The 24,056-nt window shown below is 30.2% G+C and overlaps 1 protein-coding gene across 7 annotated transcripts in view; it reads left to right on the top strand.

Moving 5' to 3' along the window:
• The window catches only part of Sap47 (Synapse-associated protein 47kD), a 115,124-nt gene that overhangs the window by 20,395 nt on the left and 70,673 nt on the right, over positions 1-24,056 (top strand). For all 7 annotated transcript variants that reach the window (XM_072892868.1, XM_072892864.1, XM_072892865.1 and 4 more), the window contains exon 4: positions 6,327-6,448. In XM_072892868.1, the coding sequence (XP_072748969.1) occupies positions 6,327-6,448 (122 nt within the window). The remainder of the gene's footprint in view (positions 1-6,326; positions 6,449-24,056) is intronic.

Genomic DNA, 24,056 nt, shown 5'->3' with positions numbered 1-24,056 from the left:
TAAATTTGGCTTAAAAGTTTAATTAAAAAGAAATTTTAAAACCATTATTTCAATTTTTAAAATTTGAAATAACTTCAAATAAAATAAATTCGGCGTAAATTTTAATTTTTTTATAAATAAATAAATAAGTATTTTTAATGATAACTTGCCTTACTTCAAATTTTCAAGCCATATTATTTCGCGCACAAAATTAACTTTTATCACTTTAGCTAGCCTGGTCATATGTCGATTACTTTATGTTTCGATGCAAGCACAAGTGATAATCAATTCTTTATTGCTTATCAAGGCATTCTAGTTGCCTTCTACCACAGAGTTCTATCACAAAGTTAGTAGAGAGTCATATATTGGCGTCTTTCGCGCGCGTGCTCTTCCCTCATGGTATCGGCTGTGTTCATATACCGGGTGACATATAGCGCGAAATTTCTCGTCACGTTTATACTCGTGAAGTTTTCGTGCCAAAGTTTGCCAAGCAAGACATCGTTGTCGGTCGAGCAAAACTTTTCGGAACTTTCCGTCGGACGTCGACGAATTTTCACGTCGCTTTCCGCTCTGAAATTCGTTCGACTTTGTCCGACGTGGAAATAAAACATTGGTGGATCGTTAACGAAAGATATCGCGTATCGCAGTAATTACAGAGTTTTCAGCGGGACAGATTTCGTTCCGCGTCATAAAGAAAAAAAATTGGGAGATTTTTATGTATCTCTATTGTAAAAGTGTCGATATTTTATACCGCGATATAATTTTTTTGTTATATATTTATTTGTAACGCAAAACAGCACATTCAAAATATGAAGTCTTTGCTTGAAATTGATTATTAAGAATTTATATATCGAATAGTTTTTAATTATGTTTATTTAAATTAAAGATTCTTTAAGACGCTGAATTTTTATTTATTTAAAAAAAAAAATTATTAATTTATTGCCATACTTTTGGATTGCTTCCAATTTTTACATTTTTTCATTAATATAAATGAACATCGATGTGAATTTAATGTAAATATAAATGTAAATGAACTTATGTAAATAAACCTCAACTTTTCCATTTACTATAAATGATATTCGAATTTAAATTTGGATCCGAGAATTAAAATTTTAAAGTAACAAGGATTCTTAGATATCTAAAGTAAAATGTTTACAGTATTTAACAGGTAAAATAGAAGAAAAATAAGCATAAATAAAATAAACATAAAAAGAATGAAATAACAATCGAATTAAAATTAAACTTACAATTGCGTATAAAGTAGAATTAACATATAAATAAAAGTTAAAGTAAAATAAATAAATATACATAAACATAAGAATTAAAATTTAGACATTTTTGATGGTTTATTAGTTCTTTAATTTAAAATAAAAAATTTTTTAAATTAAAAATTACAATTAATTAGAATTAAAATCGAGACATCTTTAATCGTAGCTTTAATCGTAAGTCTCTAATCTAATGAATTTCATTATATTTTATTCATTATATTTATTTCATGTATGTATCGAACTTTAATTCTTTAGGTCGCTGAATTAATAAAATTAATAAATTTCAATTCTATTAAACTTTTGCAAAAATTCAGTCACTTTAATATTAATTTCGACATCCATATTAATTTCTGTTTTAAATTTATTAATTTTGACATTGCGTCTATTGATATCTAGTGATGTAAAAAAATTCTCAAATTTAAGTAATTGAAAACTATTGTATTTGACAGGTCGTCGATGATCTAATTTGCAACAGATCATGAATATTTTATTAACCATACATTGACACAAAATCTTTATGAGGACTAAAAGTCAATGTTCTTAATTTCGATTGCAATAAATAAACTTTTCAATTAATGCGATAAGATACATTAAAATAAGCATTTTTTACAATCATTTCCTATAAAATTCTCAAAATTAATGTAATGGAATTTGAAAAGGACAATCATATTCAGCGTGAAAAGATTACAGGAAATGATTGTGTTTTTTTGTTGAACTGGATAATCATTTCCTTCCCATAAATTTGGCTTTATTCCCTCTACTGTCCCAAAATTCTGCATTTTGCGTCAAAATCGCCTAATGTTTCTGCGGCAAAATACCACAATTTTGGTGGAGCGACAAATTATCTCGATGTGTGACAAGGACAGCTGTGATGCTTGGCATTTGCTTAACGATTCTCGGATGCCTTTCTCGGTGAAAGATAAACCTGCCTGTGTAATCTCGGTTCCAAGCCACCAATTATCCAATGCGTACGCATCCTGAAGCGGTTATTAAGCTATATAGTGATGTGCATAGTGTGTATTTCACATCGGTTCGTTCTCTTTAATGGTCGACTCTGCTCGGCCAGATAGAAATAGAATAGGGGAAGCAACGGTACGGAATTGAAGTGCCTTCAATCCGGTTGATTAAATCGTCTTATCAGTTTATGCGAGCAACTCGCAGATGTGTATATCATGTTAAGGACGCTTCTTCGTAAACTCGCGTTTTTAATTATTGACACTTTTTTTCTTACACGAAAAACCCGACGCTGCATCTTATCGCATTTTAGCGGTACAAACACAGATGTTGCGTGGTGCATAAAAAAAAGGTATCTCCCATTTCAGAGTCGCGCAATTTAATCAGATATTTCAGACTCTGGATATTCGATGACTCTCGTACAAACGGATCGATCCGCTCGATTGACCTCATTCATGAATTTCTGAAAGTCTTCCCGTTCCATTCAACCATTGTGTCTTTTTGTATCAGGGAAATATTCTGCTTTTACATCGCGCCCATTAATACCCCTTAGAATTGAACTGCTTGGTCGATAATATTGAAATTCTGTGTTTTTCGTTGATATTTTATATATATAATCTAGATTAATAAGGATTAAAAATACACGAGAAATTGAAATGGATTCGAGTGCGAAATTTCCGCCGATTGGATTAGTGAAAACACGAGAGGGGGGGGGGGGTGTTCACACTCTTCCGCGATATTGCTTTCGAAATGCTCCCCAGGTTACGACTAGTGAATTACGTTGATGAAATGTTGATACACACACACTTGGTGGAAGTATATGTACTCTCTGTTTGCGAGCAGACAGTTTCAAACCAACGTGGAAGCCGAAGACCAAGAAGACCGAGCGACCTTTTCCGTGTTAGAGGTATAAGAAGAGGCGAATCGCTTTGTATTTTATCGAAAGTGTAAATGTCAGTGTAGCTTACCATCTATGCGAGATATAAACGCGAAACGGCTAATATATATTCTATTTTACGAGAGGCACGATTTTTCGAAGCATATCTCTTTAGTGCGTGACGTGTTATCACGTAGCAATTTTTTTCTTTTTTTGCGGCGGCAGCAGCAGACTTTTGCATTGCTTTATTTTTTCGAACGATGAAATACGCAGGGGTGTCCATTTTATTCCACCATTATTTGTGTTAGCAGAAAGTGGCACAAAAACGGTATAAAAGCGAAGAGGCTCTTCATTTATTTTTACAGATAATATATAAATAATATATAAATAATATTTTTTATAAATGATATATTTGAGTTACACTATGCAAAAAAATTAAAGGGCCACTTTGTTCCATATAAAAAAGGCCAATTTTCAAGTAGTTGAAAAATCATAGAACATTCGTTAAAAAAAGGAAATTAAAGCTAAAACTCTGCTCTTTAACACCCAATTAATTAAACCGTGTTAAGGATTTTTTTTTAATCCGGTATTCTTGAGCAAATTTTTGAAAAATTTGTTCAATCCACGGACGTCGCTTCTTTACAATGTAATTTTGTAACGAAAGAAATAGAAAGAATTGAAATTTATTGCAAGATTTTAAAACTACACTGAAAAAGAAATTTACTTAAATTATAACTATTATATTATAAATTAAACAAAAACATATTTGAATCAATAAAATATATTGCTGAATAGTAAAATAGACAATATATTTTACTAATTCAAATATATTTTTACTTCATTTAAATAAATACTTGTTTGAACATATTGAACTAAATATTTTTTTAGATTAAATAACTTTTTTTTTTCATTGTAGAAACTTCAAGTTTTGAAACGCTGTTTTATTGATCTTATTTCGATTATTTTTAAGGAAGTTGCAACTGCTTGAAAATTGGCCTTTTTTTATATGGAAGAAAGTGGCCCTTTAATTTTTTTGCATAGTGTATTACAAGCTTTAGATTGCATGCAATAGAATAAAATGTATTTTATTGTATTTTGTTAAAATCGCAGGTATAAATTTAGTATTTAAATATAAACACATACATTTATAATAGGGAGTTTGCATGATTTTGAAAAACAATTGCATTTTGTAATTTATATATAGTTTTAAATGTAATTATTTTTTTCGTAATTTTTTAATGCAAATTAAGCGAGAAAATCAATAATAAAAATTACATTATTTGAAATTGTCGAATACGATCCGGAAACGATTGAGTACTCTCGAACGCGATGTGACGTCACAGTGCAATATTTGCATTCGGGGAGACGCTAATAGCGCTAAATAGCGTGATCTCCTCAAACCTAATCAATATATACAGTGACAACACACTATTTTTATTTATTAAAATATCCAGTTAATGTGAAAATGGGCAAAGGTAACACGTACAAAACCTGTTTTGTATTTTTATGTAAAAGTACAACAATTAAAACACCCAATAAATTGTTTTTCTTTGTACCTCGAGGTCAAGAATGACCGAATATCGCAATAGAGAATACAGAAAACAAACGTTTGAAACTATTACGTCGCGCACTCCAACCAATCAGAATCGTTTTCTCACAATTTAAATTTTATTAAATTTTAATTTAATTTTTTAATACCTTCCTATTGATTAAAATTTAAAATTTTCTTATAAATAAATTTATAATAATATATATTTAAATTACATATATAAAAAAATGTACTTTTTTTTTTAATGAAAACTCCCTATTGTAGCGTAATAATAACGTGACAATTACACGATTTTTGCGAATCAAGTTTCTCTTCGCGTTGCATTGTCACAATTTTACATGCGAAACTGGCGAGAACAATATACTCGAAAATTGCATGAGCGATATAGTTTGTGTTACATTTAACATCAGGCATCTCGACGCGCTCTTGCCTCGGAGAAGCGATTCGCGCCAGCTCTTGTTGATAAATAACAAGTCAGAGTTCTGGGCGAAAGAGCCTCGTGAGAGATCTATCAACGTATCTGGGTTGGAACAAGTTGACGACGCTGCTCATTCGCTCGATTCCTTGTTTGAACGATGGCAAGAATTCTTTTCAGATTGAATGCTTTTTCTGTATTAATATCGAGTAGCAATCTCTTATCTTCCCATTTTCAAAGAAATGAAAGAGTAGCTAGCAATCAAATTAAAATTGATACAAACACTGAATTAATGATTTTTAAATAATGGAGAGTATTTTCTCGCTGAGGAGAAAAACGATTGAATTCGATTTGCATTGTTTATTTTTATGCGGTTGTTACATCAGGATGTTTACTTTCTGGAAAACTTGGATTTTTCCAGGGATTTTATTAGGACTCAAAAAGTTTTAAAAAAATTTTCTCTTATTTTACAATTGCTCTTATTGTAAAATAAATATTGTATTAATAAAATAAAATAAATATTTGTATTAGAATTTTATTTGCATATAAAAAAAATGAGAAAATGATATGCATGTGAAAAATGTTTATCTAGTTATTAAATGTTTTTCAGTACATTTGCAAATCTACTTGAAACTAATGAGTGAAAAGCGTACAATAAAAAAATCTTTTAGAAAAATTGCACCAAAAATATATCTTTAAAATATAAAAGAATATTTTTATTTTGACAATATCTTTAGTTGGAAAATGGAAATCTTGACATATTGTATTAAATAAAGAAAATTTACTTGAATAAAGACACTTTATATAATTCAACCAAGAGAAATATACATTTTTATTATTTAAGAATAATTTTCTTGAATATAGAAAAAATTAGTTGGATAGAAAATAATACATATTCAAATCGAAGATTATAATTTTTTTAGAGTTAAAATAATTATTGTATTCCTGAGATGTGACAATTATATTGAAATAAGACTATAATATTGTTGAAATTTAAGATTTCCAAATTCTCCTAACAAGATTAGAAATTGTTATGAACATAAGAAACAATGAACACGTTCATGTACGATTTTGATTTGACGCACTTACTTTTTTCTGTGTAGAATTTTGAATAAAAATATTTATGGAATTTTCAGAGAATTTTTAAATTTTTTTACAAGATCTGGATAGACACCCTGTATACAATCTTTTGCGGTGTTTCTGGAATTAACGGCGGGAGGGAACAACTTTCTTGCACACGGAACACTGCATCTATTTTCATTTTCGCCTTTTGTCTGCCACCAGTTTCCACGAAGGCGCTGGCAGGTGCGAAAAGTCTCGGTGGATTCTTGTACAGCGCCGTGAACAAGGCTGGGAAAACTGTGGTGGAGGCCAGCGTGAAGATCAAGAAGACCGTCGAGGAGAACGTGAGTTTTTCCCACTGTTTTTTCTGCCATTAATCTTGTAAGCGCGCCGATCGATCTGTTTGATGATGAAATCGTGTCAACGATTTTAATCGAGATCTCTCGGAAATTAATCCGCGAAATAACGTGCAGCCTACTGCGTATTAATTATGCATAATTTGCATAACCTGCATCTTGTTAACAAACAATGTTGACATTTTTGGGCCACCCAATATTTGCTTACGTTATATCTACGGATGTTGATTCGCACCGGTTATATTTTTTTTCGGATATTATTTTATTGCGAGGTATTTTTGACACAGGTAATTACAGGGACTATTTATTTATGTATTTTGCGTGTTAATGTAAATCAATAATAATTTTAATATTTCCGGCTATCATGATGATATTTTGACATTTTATGTGTAAAATATTCGTTCATGTATACGGATTAACTTGAAATATGGCAAGGAATAGTACCGAGAAGCAAATTTAGTTGCAAGCATTTTTTCAAGGAAACAAGGAAAAGGTATTTGCGCAAATATTTTCCTGCTCCTTCTCGCCCGATACAGGAGTTTTATCTTCTCCCATCGGCCTTGTATCTCTTTGTCAGTTATCGATATTGGCTCGTAGGATTTTATGCTTTCATAATGGTACGGGCTGATGTACACACACACATACACATGAGAAAACGATATCTCGCGAGCACAACGGCATCTCCGTGATGCATTGTGTTATACATTTCGGAAATTGAAAGGGACGTTTAATGGTCCATGATCAGCTGACCTTTACTCATGAAGTTTTGATAAAACCGCGATAGCAAGAATCCGATATTCGGGACGCGATAAGCTTGAATAAATTTGACATGTTTCAAAAACATTGATACTTTGGGATAAAATAATTGGATAAATTATTTAATAAATCGATTATCAACTTCAGGGATAAAAGAACGACAGGGGTGACGTTTAAGTTAAATTTGACTTAAAATTTTAATTTTCTTTTACAAGTAACTATTTTCGACGACATAATGTGTCTTATTGTTAGATCAACGATATATTATATTTCTCTCAATAAAACTAATCAGTCGATTATGCAATAAATATTCTCGCAAAGAAAAAGTAAACTATTTAAGGATGTTTAGCACCTACAATCGGGGCAAAAAGTAGTCGAAATTGACGAATATATACTTTTCTCATATATCTTAGTATATAATTATTATAAAGATTGCATAAAATCTTATTATTTATTCACAGCCAGAGTGTAGAAATGTATTTTTGAACTTCTGTTGCTTTTTTTCGGAGAATTTTCGTGTTTCTTAAATTATAATGAGAAACTTTTATCATTGACGGTACCTCGATTTCAACATTACAGCACAAAATTTGAATTATAAAAATCAAAGAATTTACTCGTACAGAGTAATTTAAAATGTCAGAATAAAAATTATAATAGTGAATAATGACAAAATATAGAAGATTTTTAACTATTTCTATGATAAATTTAATAATTTGTCATTTCTCCGAGAAGAAAGAAATGTGGCAACATGGTAATTTTTCATAAGTTAGTCAAATTGCAAATTGACATATGAGGCCTAGTCGCTTCTCGCTTACACGTTTGTATGTAGAGGCTTCTTCAGATGAAAAGATAGGTTATTTAATATGTCAAAAGAAGGCTCAGCTGAATGCTATGTTGTCACGTTTTCACAATAAATAATATGTCATCTCGAATAATAGGACGAAATTGAGAAAATTATATTCAATATCTTTTGAACTAGTCAGTACTTGACCAAAATTATGTGATCGAATATTTCCTCTATATTTAAACTATACTTTTGCAAATTTTGAATAAATTCCTATTATTATTTCTATCTTTTTTAACTCTTAAATCAACACGATCACAGGTTTTTTATAAGATAGAAAATCAATTTAAGAGCAAAAAGGACAGAAATAATTATATTTATACTTATTTATATAAATAATTATATTTATAGTTATATTAATACTTTTACTTATAATTAGTTTCACAAAATAATTATATTTATAATAATATCGACGGGTAAATTCATTGCAAATTAAAATCCTTATAACTTTTGATTGCTTCAGTGAATCAACTCCCGGTTTTTTTATAAGTCTCTGAACATGTATCAGAACAATCTGTGCAAATTTTATTAAATTCCTATATTTTTAAAAATAGGTACTAAACATCCTTAATGCACATCTGTCTCTCGAATCCGAGTATTGACGCGTCACGCGTTTCTTCGGGATATGTATTATATCGTGCCGTCTACGTTGTCGGCCATAGAACTCGCATCGATCAGAGAACCCGCTGTCATTCGCATCGGGCTGCATACATTTCGTACATATTTTACATACGCGATAGATACCGTTGAATATACGATGTATGATGGGGCGAAATTTATTTCGTCGTCTTTTTTTTTTCTCTCTCGGCATCGAAGTCACTCTTGCGTTTACATTCCGGTTACTAGAATGGATATTGGGATCTCTCCCTCCCTTCGACCTTTGGACGGACGTATCGATGGACCGACGCAAATTTGCTCGACAGACCGAAATTCGACACTTCGGAATCTGGGTCATTCGGGAAATGCATCGTTGCAATTTTCGCGCCCACGCGATGACATATTTTTTATGGCAGCACGCGAGTTCTGTCAAGTCTACTCTACTCTTCGTAGAATTATTAATTCGACAATTATTATAATGAACCACTTAATGTTGCCGATCTATACTACTAATTAGGCATGAAATAATAATAAGGTCATCTATTATTATTTCATAGGTTGATCAACGCTTATATATCTAGTTATATTTAGAACTACATTAACAGTAATATGCCGTGTGTAATTTGCGTTATTAATGTAGCTCGAAACGCTAAATGAAAGCGTTAATGACTTTTGTTCTCAAGTTAATTCTTATATTTCTTTCTTTCTGGAAAAGTATGGATACCTAATTTTTAGAATTTTTTTTACCTAGAAAATTTGCATAAAATTTCAAATAAAATTATCTCTTTTTTATAATGATAAAAAAATATATATCTATATATATTTTTCTTTTGTGAAAGTTATTCAATTTTTTCAGTGTAAGTACCTTTTTAAATACTTGAATCTTAAATGGCTCTGATGTATTTTAATGACTTAAACGTATTTTCCTTTCTTGATTGCAAAACATTAAAATATGTATACCGTGAAGAAATTTAATTTAAAAAATTGTGTCTCTAAAAATTCTCTAATTTTACCCGGAATTTTTGAATAAAAGTGTGTGTACCTGGAAAATCCTGGAGAATTTTTTTTTACAAGATTTGATTTAAACATTCTGTATATTCAAAGTAAGCAAGTTTTAATATTGTCATAACGTGTCGTAACGACGACGAAGGGTCGGATTTTTCTCGATTTCTTGCCAGACACGTTTTGCAGCAATCCCCGCACTGATTTATCGTTTTTCTCTACGTTGACCACTTCGAGACATTCACGTGCACACGACACGTAATTTCTCAAGAGACTGCAAAGTATCGCGATCCATGTAACGTGCGTATTTGTTCATTACATGGTCAGCATCTATTTGTTCTGCGGTGATCTTCGATTACGGATTGTCGAGGGACACGATATTGCCTGATTGTGTTGACGCTTGTCAACACAACAGCTGCAATTAAAGATACAACAATTAATATAAAACTGAAATAAGAATATTTCTAAGAATTAATATTTAATTTTTATTTTTTATTTTACTTTATTATTTTTTAACTTTATTTTTATTTCATTAAAATTTAGTTTTATGTTTATTTTAATTTAGTCTATATATTTATTTTATTTTATTTTATTTTATTTGTGCGTATAATTGGTTTGTATATTAATTTAATTTCAATACCTATCTACACAGTTACCGAGTAATAGCTTCATTACAGTAGTAGCGATACTGTTTGTACCGCTTAACAATCTATTATGCTCATTAATTTTGGTACTTACAATTAGACTGTAGCTTTAATTTCAAACGTATAAATTTACGTCGCGCCGGCAAGTATATGAAGGTAACATAAATTCGCGTGTTCGTTGATTCACTCGAACTACTGTTACCGTCAAGCATACATTATTGTTGTAACCAGCGTTACAACAAACTGAATGCCTGACGGATAGATACCAGGTATCGCGTGACAGGCGCCGGCAAACAAAACGACACGGGATCTCTCCTCGAATGTACAAGCTCAGAAATGAGGAATTATATGGCTGCCATGTTCCTGCGTAAACCAAATCTATATGCATGTGTGAATGTTTTACGTGTGATTATAATCGACATTGCGATGACGAAATAATGTCAATTTGATTTTTTATCGGAATTTATTTAATACGATTTCCTTAAATTATTCAAAATTGACTTAAAAGTTTATTAAATTAAATCGCATGAATTTGTGCTTTTTTAATTAAATCTGGAAATTTGCCCTGGATTATTCTTAAAATGAACGGATCGTTTTATTAATATCTTCTTACTAAAAAAACTAAGTAAAAATAAATTTTAATGAAATAAGAATAAAATGAAAAATTAGGATTAAAAGAATAATAAAATAAAACAGAAAATAAATATAATAAAATAACATGAAGAATTAAAATAAATTTTAATAAAATATTAACTCTAGAAATATGTATTCTTATTTCAATATTTCAATTTTAACATCCGGTGTTTATGAGATATTAAAACGGCATGATTCTGCCATTCAGGCATTTTATGAAATCGCCTATGTGTTGTTTGGTTCCGTTATGTAGCTCTTTAGATTTATCGATTGCACAGCAGATAATGATACAAGAGAGGACTGCTCGAAGCATGTTGTTGGAAATACGATCGCATCGAATGTATAATATATGTCAAGATTCTATGCTCGTCCGTTGTCTGATCTTGTCGTTCATTATTGAATTATCTCGACACGAGACCAGCGATGCTACGGCTGTCGCGAATTGTTGTTGAACCGACAACCGTATTGGTGCGATTTTAATGTTTTGCTCGGATCGAATGACGCGAAGCAATTTGTCTGTATTGTAACTTTACATCATCAGCTTAGCTTCTAATCTGATTTATTCGTGGTCGTTGAGCCTATTATATATTGAGTATGATATAACAAATACGTTTATTTCATTATAATTTTTAATATTATAAAATAAAATAAATATATATAATAAAATTAATTGTAATTAATTATAAAGGTAACAGTAGGTATATAAGAGCAGATCTATTATTACCTTTATTATTATTAACTTATAAAGAGTTTATTTAGTATAATTAAAATGATTATATTTATAAATATATATATATATAACAATATATATTCATAATAAATTTAATTTATTCTTTGATTTTAATTGTTTTCATACAATCGTCATTTTTAAACAACTTTATTACTTTTTTATCTCACTCTATTATTTTTTTAATTATAATTCTTTTCGAGTATATAATTTCGTTCGAATTTATACGAAGACAATTCCTTTTTTTTTTTTTTTTTTTTTGGAAAAATCTATTGAATTTGGTAAAGTTTATAATTCCTTATTTTTTTTATTATGAAAATTCTATTTCTCGGTTCGATTATGAAAATGTGAAGTTATAGAATATCGATATGCTATGGGTTCATGCGGTATCTATACTCTTTTGTGCTGATCTCACGTCACTGCGGGCGTTATCTCGTGCCAAGTAAACGATAAAAGATTTCATCATTCACTTTATCGTTCGTAGACACCGTCTGTTTACGTCTTTATTTTTAACAGCAGGGAGTCTTGGGACTTATGTCTATCATCGATCACGCATCGTTTTTCCTTTGTACACAGCCGTTTTATATCGTGATATGAAGTTTTAGCTTTCTCGTAAAATAGCTCGGCACTTTACACATCGTTTACAAGACTCGCAGAATCTTATTACATATATTACAGATATTTAACAAATTGAGATGTACGTGTATTATTCTGAAATTATGAATGCAAAATTTTTCGCATCCCATGTATAAATAATTGTCAAAGTTAAGGCTTATGGATATGGATAAAATTCTCTTTTTTATTATATTATGGACTTATTTTTCTCATATTTGTCTGCGTTAGATGCGTTTAATTTTTTAAATGGGACACCCTATATATTATTGCATATTCTTGCAGCTTATCTCGAGAGCTCTTTCCAAAACACTAAAATAAAATATTTTTTTATTAAGTACTTTTCTGAGGCTTAAAAGTTGTAATATTTTGACATTAAATACGAAATATCTCGTAAAATATTAATTTTTCGATTATCTTATTTTAATACTTTTTAGCACATAATAATAATTATAAAGAAAATACATGGTTGTTTCTTTAAAAAAAATTAATATTAATAAATAATACTAATAAATAATAATATTAATAAAAATAAAAATTAATTAAATAATAATTAATAAAAATTAATATTAATAATAATAATTAATAAATATTTCTCTGTTAAGATTAAAATGAATCAGCCTGTATAAATATCATGATATATGTATACAAAATCATCTGATGAGTAGTATTGCATAATTTGCCTGCTTATTTGACCGCAAAAATGCGAAATCACGTAGTCACGTGTTACACTTAATCAAAATTCATGCATGTGTAGGCCTTTGAATTTCGATGTCTGTTCGTGGTTAGTTGGAAAGTTTAAGTCCTATAACAAGAGAAGTTTGATGATATCGTAAAACTCACTTTGTCCTCTGCGCGTATTCCACATATTCGATCATGCAAAACGCATCTATATTTAGTGATCCTCTTTTCCAAGAGCTTGGCGGATATTTATGAGAAGGCGTAAACCTTGTTATCCCTAGTTTACATAATACATAACTTGGCCAAGGATCTTACTAACCAATACAAAAGACTTTACAATTAATACTCCGATTTTTCTCGAGAAAACACGTATTATTTTGTGTGAATTTTAAGCTGTGATTATTTATAAAATGTTTTATAATCTTCTAAATGAGCGTAATTTCTAAAAGAATGATAATAATCACCCCTTTATAAATGTTTCTTGAAATAATCCTGAGGCAAACACTTATGTAACTTCTCTATCTTCTGTCTCCAGACCTACTATGTAGAAGTTGAGAATTAAATTATAAAACTTTCCCGTCCCAGACAAGCGTAATGACTTGTTTCTTCGTGCATGAGAGAACAACATTTTTCTTTTACTTTTGAGAGACATTTTATTATTAACGTATAACTGCAAAATTGTCGGTTTAATATTGAAGTATTTTATTCAAATCAGGCAGTATCAGAGAGAGAAGGAATTTTTATAAAGACAAAGGAGTTAGTTTTTCGAAACATTTTTGACGCGAAATCATAATTCAATGTGTAGCGGATGCTGATCAACCATCATCATCCATAATGCAGTATCCTTCCAAGGAGATCTAGTGCAGACGATAATTCTCTCGAGACTGAGAGACACATTATATATTTAAACCGACGTGCACGTAATTGTTCGTTAATGCATTAATCAGAGAGAGTCTAGCTAAGGGATCGCGATATTTGATCTTAGCCTGGTACGTCTGATCAAAACGCTAGCGTAATCACTAGCCAAGTGAAATCAGTCGGAAAGATCGCCAGTAGTAGTCTGTTGCGTCTATAGTCAGCCGTCCCAGAAAGTCGCTCTTTTTTTTTTTTGTTTTTTTTTTTTTTTTTGCTGATTGTTAACTGAACCCAATACATATAAGTGGTGTTTCAAAATTACCCTTTAGTAGTAGATTCTTCAGCCAATTTGAAGTTTTACTCGAGATTATCGACATTTTAAGACGCAAGCTTTCAATTTTCTTCCATGATATGTATATTTAAGCCTCAAATTAAAATTCTATTTAAAAGAAATAAATGGTTGCATTTATCATAATTTTATTATAATTTATAGTCATTTTTGGGAGCAACAATACGTTTATAGTCATATTAACAGTGCGAGTTATAGTTAACTATATTATTGTTATCATAGCCTTTTTATATGTTTGTGTAATCATATGTATGATTGTATGTATCATAATTGTGATTTATATATGGTAAGAGATACCATAAATGTGATGATAAGGACTGTTATTGATAGAAGGAGGAACCTTGTTTGGCAGAAATATACATATATGGTTATTTTTATTAACATTATAGTAATAATGACTATAAAATGAGAATAGCAACTATAATTAATTTACTATGCAATTATACTTGTAAATATCAGACATTTTTCTCTCACAAGGAAGCCTCGTGAAGCCGAAAATTCTAATTTTGAAATGAAACTTGGAATCTAGAAATTTTTTAGTTGCTGCTAAAAAATGGTTCTAAGGGATGAAACCACTTCTTCATATGTAGCCCGGTTTTTCGATTTTCTCGATATATCTCGAAAACTATTCGAGATACAAAAAAAATGTTTCATGCAAAAGTTTGATAACAAAATCACCTCTGTTTAATCACATTAACAAAATTTAAAAAAAATAACCTTTTCAAAAATTTTTTTCAAAAAAATTAAAAAAAAAATTTTTTGTTAATGTAATTAAATAGAGGTGATTTTACCATGAAACTTTTGTATGAAACATTTTTTTATATTTTGAATAATATTCGAGAAAATTGAAAAATCGCTCTACATATGAGGGGTAGCTTCGCCCCTAAAAAATTAATTTTTAGCAGCACCTAAGAATTTTTAAATTCATCTATTTACAACCCTCTAAATGTGTATAAAGTTTCGTTAAAATCAAAATTATTGTTTGTGAGGTTCCCTTAATTGTCAGCGCAATCGTTTATAACTCGAAAATTATTTCTCGATATTTTCGCTGAGGAAAAATCGTCCTCATCTCGACCGGAGGATCTGGAAAGGTTAGGTGGTGATTTTGAGACACTGTATGCACTAATCGAGCGTCAAGTCTGTCTCGGCCACGAGATATACGCGGGGCGTGCATATACAGTTCCGCGAAGAATAGGGGCAGTTGGTATTGATCCGCAACGCCACCCCACCCCCTTCCTTGATTTGAGAGAGAGACCCAACTCTACGCCAACGGAGGAGTTGATTCTCCCGACTGGTGCGTGGACTTTGGCAAAAAGCTGCCAGCAATAACTGCAATGCTGACTATCTCTTTCTCTCTCGATGCCCTTTCTGCGCGAGTAGCCGTTTAATCAGGTCTGCTAGCGAGGTCTTTTATTTTGTTACTTGTAACCGACTTTTTTTTTTTATTCCTTTTTGTTCGTGAAGATGATTCCAATTGTGTTCTCTCAGCGTGAAGTAGATTTCACTGCACCTCTCTTCGGGTTTCTTTTTAAAGCAACGTGTTGCTCTAAGTATTTTTTTTTTTTTTTTTTTTTTTTTTTGTGAGACTCATTAAAACGCTTTGTTTTTATTCCGTGACACAAATTCACCTGCGCACGGAAAGTGTATTGTTACATCTTCTTTTGCTTCCATTTTGTTGCCTGTCCGCGGGTATATTTTTTTTTCAGCTTTTCGCAGGAAAGAATTTCTCGGCAAATGGATGCTCATGGTGTTTCTATAAAAATTATTTTTTTTTGTATGTGAAATCGCCCGAAAATGCTGAACAACGTGAAACGAAAGGGGTGACCAATTCCTTCGCGGTGACATTTGTCAGCAGAATCAACAGGGTTAAACGCACCCTCTTATCCGCGTTACGAAACGGCAATTGACCTCTGTGTGTTTTTTTTTTTTTTTTTTTCCCCCCACTTTCATTTGTTCTATCTCCGTCGATGCACCACCGACCTGCACGCGGTTGATGAGAATCGATGGCCCGAGAGCCTTGAACTTTCTCCGCTCTGTCGCTCACCACACGCACACGATCTGCCTTCTCTCACCTGTCAGTGTGCGTGTGTATTGAATGTCGATTCCAGATACCAATAGGTTTCGCTAGCCTGACAGCTCAAGGTTGCAACGTGACTGTGTGATGGTGGTCGGTTCATTTTAATAAACGCATCGCGGCGCGTATGTATTGTTATTTCGACGCGGACGAATTAATTGAGGGCAAGTTTTGTCACGGAATTTTCAATACGATATGATACAATAAAAAAAATAAAAAATAAAAAAAGCAAGTTTAATAATAGTGTCGGATTTGATCAGATTGACAGTGCAAGGTCTTGGAAAGCTCCAGTTCCTTCGGCGCAGTTGTATCTATGTAAATACGCAGGCATCGATACTCGTTTGTCATTATCTGTCAGCGTATCGATAAGATGTTACGAGAACTTTGTACTTGTCAGGGAATTATTGATGTACTCTCTCATCATCCTGTGTTTCGACCAAATGGTATTGTTTATTTACTATCTCCCTCGTTCTTCTGACTCCTCGACGCATTTATACGAATCTTTTTTTTCTTGCACATTTTTAAATTTATTAAAATTATGTAAATTTTAATTATTATTTATTTAAATAATTTTACAAATTTACTTGGTCCGTTATATGTTTTTATATATATATGTATATAAATATATCTTGTCCATTGTGTCAAAAAAATCCCATCTTTGTCAATATTTTTTAAAACAAAATAGCCAAAACACTAAAGATTGGAAATCACAAACAGGTTATTTTTTTTATTATTTAATTTTTTATTATTTTATTATAGTTGGAAAATAATGAAAGTAAAATTTTAATCAAATAGTCAGCGCTGCTCGTGAAATATTATTAACGTTAAAATGAAAATTTATGGTTATATAAACAATTATTACAGAATAAATAAAACTTGCGAGAAATTACAGAATTGCATTACTAAATATTTCGTCGCGATTGAGATACTTTTATTATGTAACGCCATTTATTTTTACACATGCGATGTAACGGGGAAAAAATTGCTGATAGCGGTAATGCAACGTTAATTACATATACAGGAAACAAATTACTTCATCACCATATTAAATTTTCTTCTCTATTTTGGATTGCATTCATTTTGTTCGATAATTCGTGTTATTATATATGCAGGATGTTACGTACCGGCCATGACAGTTGTAGCTTATCATTATCATCATGTATATTGATAAATATATTTCACATCGTTATTTGAGTTTGTAGGTTTTTTTTTTCAGACACGATCGCGATTAATTGCTTTAAACCCGATGATGCAGTTATAATTTTCGTCGAATATGAGGAAATCATATCTCGCACATGCAAATTTACATGAATTTATCGCAATATCGTAATAAATTACCCAATATTTTCTCGTTACAATCTTGTTTTCTCGTTTTGATCACCGATAATATCTTTAATTTTTACACTGTTTTATTCTAATCTGAAAAATATATCGCGCACGCCAGCGATATTTTTTATATTTACATGCTTTTAATCGTGTTATGAAATATAAACTTTATAATTTATAAACTTTATATACTTATTTATGTTTGAAATTTTTTACTACACGTTTTCAGTTTATCACGACATAAAATATGATCTTTTTTATGGATAAGATACAATTTTATTTATTTATTTATTATTAAAAATTACACAGTTCTATACTATATATCGTTTAATATAATATTATGGAAAATTTTTTACATCACTTTCAATATAACTAAATAAACATACAGCGTGTGTCAAAATGTTAAAATAATTTCCAACGTTTAAATATTATAATTTGATTATACTTTTAAAATTAATTGTCATCAATCGATGATTCTAACAATAAAGGGCGAAGGACAGAGGGAGGAAAGGGTGTTTGTTATCGGTCGTTTACGCATCGTCTTCGAGGCTCTTTAGCAAGATACTCCACCTGATCGATATCGAGCCTTGACCTTAGCAAGAGTGACCCGGGTGCATCGTTCACGACGAGTGCCATGTAAATATCGCGTGATAATCGGAACACTTTTACCTTCATCGTCTAACCTTTATCCTCGTACGTAAGATTTATATATCGAGTTGCGTAGTTGTGCAAAAAGGATTGGTGATCTATTCTTGAGTGGTCTCGTCTTGAAAATTGTTGCGAGAGAATCGAGCTTCAGAAGGGAAGTTCAAAGTTTCCAGTTTCGCGGAAATAAGAGCCAGCTGCCGAAAATTTATTTCATTTTACGCGGCTTTAAAGAGCCGAGACTGGGCAATTTTCGCCGACGACTAAGTGTTAAATAATAAAATATCAGCGGGTGAGCGGAATTTAACTGCGAGACACATATCGACTAACTGTCAGCTTGAGCGACTATGTCATTTTCAAATCTGCGAGGACATTAGCGCACATGTGAAATTTTCAGACTGCAAGAGCAATCTGCTAAACAACGAATATTATAGGATAGGATAGTTGGAATTCACTTTAATCAAGCTTTTTAATTTAATTTTCTTGGTATTAATTTTTAATATTATTATTTTTGTAGGAAATTAAAACAATTATTTTTTCAGTTTAAATGTTTTTATTTAAATAAAAATTATCTTTATTTATTGTCAAAATTATTGTGAAAACTGTTTTGCAAATAGCGTTATTTTAATCTGTGCAAATCAATGTCAATTTAATTAAAAAAAAAAAAAAAAAAAAAACTTAGATTTAAAAGAAATTGTTGTGTAAAATAGTTGTTTTAATTTTCTGCAAAAATAATGATATAAAAGAACCGCCAAAAATGAAGAATAAACTTTTGTTAAATTATATCTTTCAATCATTTAAACCGAAAAACAATTATTAAATATATAATTGTTACACAAACTAATTGTTTTAATTTTCTACGCAAATAAGAATATTAAAAATTAAAAATTTATCGAAAAAGATAAAAGTAGAACATTTTATACAAAATAAAAAAATTAATTAAAAAAACTTGGCTAAACTAAACAATATGCTAATAAAATTGACATATAAATATTTCTATTTAAAAAAAAGCAGTTATTCTTAAAATTTCTTCGAAAAATGCTTCCGTTTAAAAAGATTTAATTTCATTCATTTTATATCTTCTTTAAAACCATACTACTTTTAATTTAATTGATTTTATCGATAATAACATTGATGTGTATGATATCAACATGATAATTTCAAGTGCTCCACCCTGTGTATGAAATTATTGGATATATAAAAATATGAATTAAATATACGAATTAACTAATTAAAGATATAAATTAATGCGTAAAAAAAATATAATAAATATTTGGATGTACTCGAAAAGTTTTTCGTAATAGATGCAAATTTGCATGGCAAGCTTAAATCATATGTATAACGGGATAAAATTATATTTATTATTGGTTTTAAAAATTATGCAAAATACTCTTTTCCCACTCGTTGCCTGAAGAAAAATCTATAATTCGAAAGACTTGCGAACATCACCAATAAACGAATTAAATAATTTCGGAATAATTACGAAACCTTGTGTGAAACTAAATGAAAAAATACTATTTTTGCAACTATCATAATATTCTTAGCATTCGCCGAAGCGTCATTCATTACGCGTTATCATCTGACCGGCGGTAATTGAATGTTCCATTATCGTAACGAAGGACGGATAACATGGGACGCGCATTGAATACGAAAGCAAGCTTAGAGACTAATTAGTGCGATGCTTAGAACGCAAAGATAAACCGCGTTACATGCGATTAAATTTGAAGAAAAAAGCTATGAGCTTCGATTCTTTTTCATTGACACGATAACCTGACAATTAATGGCGGCAACGATTAATCAAATATTTCACGTTGTTTAAGCGGGCCAACTACGCAGAATATTACACAGATAAATTAATTATCGTTTAATCGACTATATCGTGTTCGCAAGTACAACAATACGTAATCCGCTTCGAAACTCGATATCGCGTGCGTAAAGTTTCTCAATGAATTCCACTGACGATGATGCCGCAAATTTCTCAAACTTCGAAGGTCAATATGTCGTCGCCTGGTATTATATTAACGACATGAAAAATATTATCTCATCCGACATCAGGATTGGAAGTTCAGTGAGTGGAAAAAACCAGCACGGTAAATTCCGTTTTTTATTATCCCGGTCTTTATCCAATGAAATAAACTGACAAAAACATATAAAATTAATTAATAAGTATAATAATTAAAATGTAAATTAAAAATAATTAATATGTAATATTATAAATCCCTAATTTATGCAAAAATAATATTTTTGCTTTCATTAAATAAACTATAGTAATCACTGTAGTTGAAAAATTGAATTTATATAATATAATATACACTGCCCAAAAAAATTAAAGGTTTTCATTTTCTTTCATATAAAAAAAGGCCAGTTTTCAAGTAGTTGTAACTTCCTTAAAAATAATCGGAATAAGATCAATAAAAAAGCGTTTCAAAACTAGAAGTTTCAATCTTATTCCGATTATTTTTAAGAAAGTTGCAACTACTTGAAAATTGGTCTTTTTTTTATATAAAAGAAAGTGGCCCTTTAATTTTTTTGCGTAGTGTATAATAAAGTCTTTTTTAATTCAAATTAATGTTTGAAATTTTTAAGAGAAAAACTTTGGAAATATAAAAGACACCAAATTTTATATTAATTTTCAATTTAATAAGAAAAATGTAATAGTAACAGAAATAAACTTTTAATCAATATAGTTCGCGTTTATTTTCCAACATCTTTCAACAAGAAAATTAATTTATTTGTTACGTCGATTTCTAGTTTATTATGGATTTATTTTGGCTAAATCATAAAATTAGAAAACACTCTCTTAATTAAATATATCGACATAAAGGTTTTCTATTTAGTTTAACATTTTTAATAGAAATATATACGAGTTTTTATCGCTAATGGATTTTGTTCGAAAAATGTGGAATTTTATAAACTTCGTTCGATATATTTGAGATCTTAAAACTCACTCGTGCTGATGTCTTTGACAGCAACAAAAATAGAAGGGAAGTTAATAGAAAAATCGATAGTCTTCGTTTACTTAATTCCTTGCGAATTCAGCAGATGTGAACAAGGTATTATTCACACTTTGCACATTTTGTTCTATAGAATCGCTTGAATTCGGTAGGAACGATTCTAGGGTATTCTATTCAGAGTTCGAACTGTTACCGAACGTCAAAGAATTCCTATTGGCGTGATCTAGAATGGACGACAGAAATGTATGAGACTCGTATTTCTTATCGAGGAAGAATTGCGACTTCTTTATCGAGATATTAACCAAGTTCCTCGAAATACGTTTGCGAATATGTTACTTTGATTTTACTCTTTGCAGTCGTTTCCGCGTTAATCGAGATCGAAAGTTTTCTCATTTTCCTACGTCACGAGTACACAGCGGATAAAATCCTCTCTAAACCCGGTTCAATTATCTCTTTTCTGCTGCCGCCACGTCGGCAAGATGTATTATCTCGATAGATTTAACGGTGGAATTCGTACACGAGTCAGGTAAATCGGAGGATCAGCGGAGAGACTGATAAACTTGTTCACGAGGTCTTTTTCTTGCAATCAGTCAGTTTCCTTTACGTATCACTTAATGAGAAAGAGAGAGAGAGAGAGAGAGAGAGAAAGAGAGAGAGAGAAAATTAATTTTTTATATTATATATATTAAGAATATTATATTTATTGTTATATAATTTTTTTATATAATATTTCGAATATAAGGCTCTTAAGGATGTTTAGCACCTACAATCGGAGCAAAAAGTAGTCGAAATTGACAAATATACTTTTCTCATATATCTTAATATATGATTATTATAGAGATTGCATAAAATCTTATTATTTATTTATAGCTAGAGTGTAGAAATGTATTTTTGAACTTTTGTTGCTTTTTTTCGGAGAATTTTCGTGTTTCTTAAATTACAATGAGGAACTTTTATCATTGACGGTACCTCGATTTCAACATTACAGCACAAAATTTGAATTATAAAAATAAAATAACTTAATCGTCCAGAGTAATTTAAAATGTCAGAATAAAAATTATAATAGTGAATAATGACAAAATATAGAAGATTTTTAACTATTTCTTTGATAATTTTAATAATTTGTAATTTCTCCGAAAAGAAAGAAATGTGGCAACATGGTAATTTTTCATAAGTTGGTCAAATTGCAAATTGACATACGAGGCCTAGTCGCTTCTCGCTTACACGTTTGTATATAGAGGCTTCTTCAGATGAAAAGATAAGTTATTTAAAATGTCAAAAGAAGGCTCAGCTGAATGCTATGTTGTCACGTTTTCACAATAAATAATATGTCATCTCGGATAATAGGACGAAATTGAGAAAATTATATTCAATATCTTTTGAATTAGTCAGTACTTGACCAAAATTATGTGATCAAATATTTCCTCTATATTTAAACTATACTTTTGCAAATTTTGAATAAATTCCTATTATTATTTCTATCTTTTTTAACTCTTAAATCAACCCAATCACAGGTTTTTTATAAGATAGAAAATCAATTTAAGAGCAAAAAGGACAGAAATAATTATATTTATATTTATTTATATAAATAATTATATTTATAATTATATTAATATTTTTACTTATAATTAGGTACCACAAAATAATTATATTTATAATATCGACGGGTAAATTTATTGCAAATTAAAATCCTTATAACTTTTGATTGCTTCAGTGAATTAAATCCAGGTTTTTTTATAAGTCCCTGAACATGTATCAGAACAATCTGTGCAAATTTTATTAAATTCCTATATTTTAAAAAGGTACTAAACATTCTTAATATTTACAAACAAACAATTATCATCCTGGCGAATAAGAGCCGTACGCAGATGTTAGTGCGTCTTAGAAATTAATTTTTTCGCGAAAATTCGCCCCGTTATTTTTCCCGCTACGTCTCTTTAGGGGGGGGGGGGTAAAGAGGGGATGATACAGAATTCTCAAAAATGAGAATCTATTTCTTGGTAAATGCACCAAGTAAAATATGTGCTCTATGCACGCTTCAATTTTCGCGAAAAATTAATTTCAAAGACGTATTAACATCTGCGTATGGCTCTTATTTGCCAGGATGATAGTTGTATTTTTATATAATATTATATGTATATTAATTATATATATATATATATATATATATACATACATTTTATATTATATATTTATATATTTAATTAAAAATTAAAATAAATATTATATATTATAATAATAAATATACTTTTTAAATAATTTTTAATATTTTATATCGTATATTAAGGATTATTATTTTAAATTAAAGACTGTTTAAAAAATATATTTATTATTTAAGATTTTAATAAATAAATTTATTTAATAAACAAAGCAATCTCTAATCTCGATAAAGAGAATTCTGGGGATGTCAAGAGAAACTTTATTTACTGCAAATCGAGCTACTTTGTAATATTTTAATAATTTCTCAGCTAAAATGAGAGAGAGAGAGAGAGAGAGAGAGAAAGAGAGAATATCTTGCCACCATAATATTAGAATTATATCACGGTGCAAATTTCTTGTCGACCCCTTTTAAGAGGGGGAGGCATCGTCAAGGCGGCTATTTTCCGCGTTCTCTTCTATTGTTTCTCATTTCTCAATTCCCGGCTCATTTCTCAACTCACTGGATTTTTTCGAATGAAATGTAATACTCGTAAATAATCTACTATTTATCCAGATGGTTAGTATCACTTTAACCTTTCATGTACTTTCCTCCCTGGCATTGTATCAACAATAATTCCGAAGCTGACCCCATCAAACGCGCGTAATCGGTACTTTTGCATTGGAATATTCGTATAAGTAGTTATGTGTACGATTTTGCAGTTAGTTGAAAAAAATTGTGGAATTAAATTATTTCTCTA

This window comes from Anoplolepis gracilipes, chromosome 5, assembly GCF_047496725.1.
Source record: "Anoplolepis gracilipes chromosome 5, ASM4749672v1, whole genome shotgun sequence".
Classification (NCBI taxonomy): Eukaryota; Metazoa; Arthropoda; class Insecta; order Hymenoptera; family Formicidae; genus Anoplolepis; species Anoplolepis gracilipes.
The sequence above is the reverse complement of the archived record's forward strand: the minus strand, read 5'-3'. Positions and strand labels throughout refer to the sequence as shown.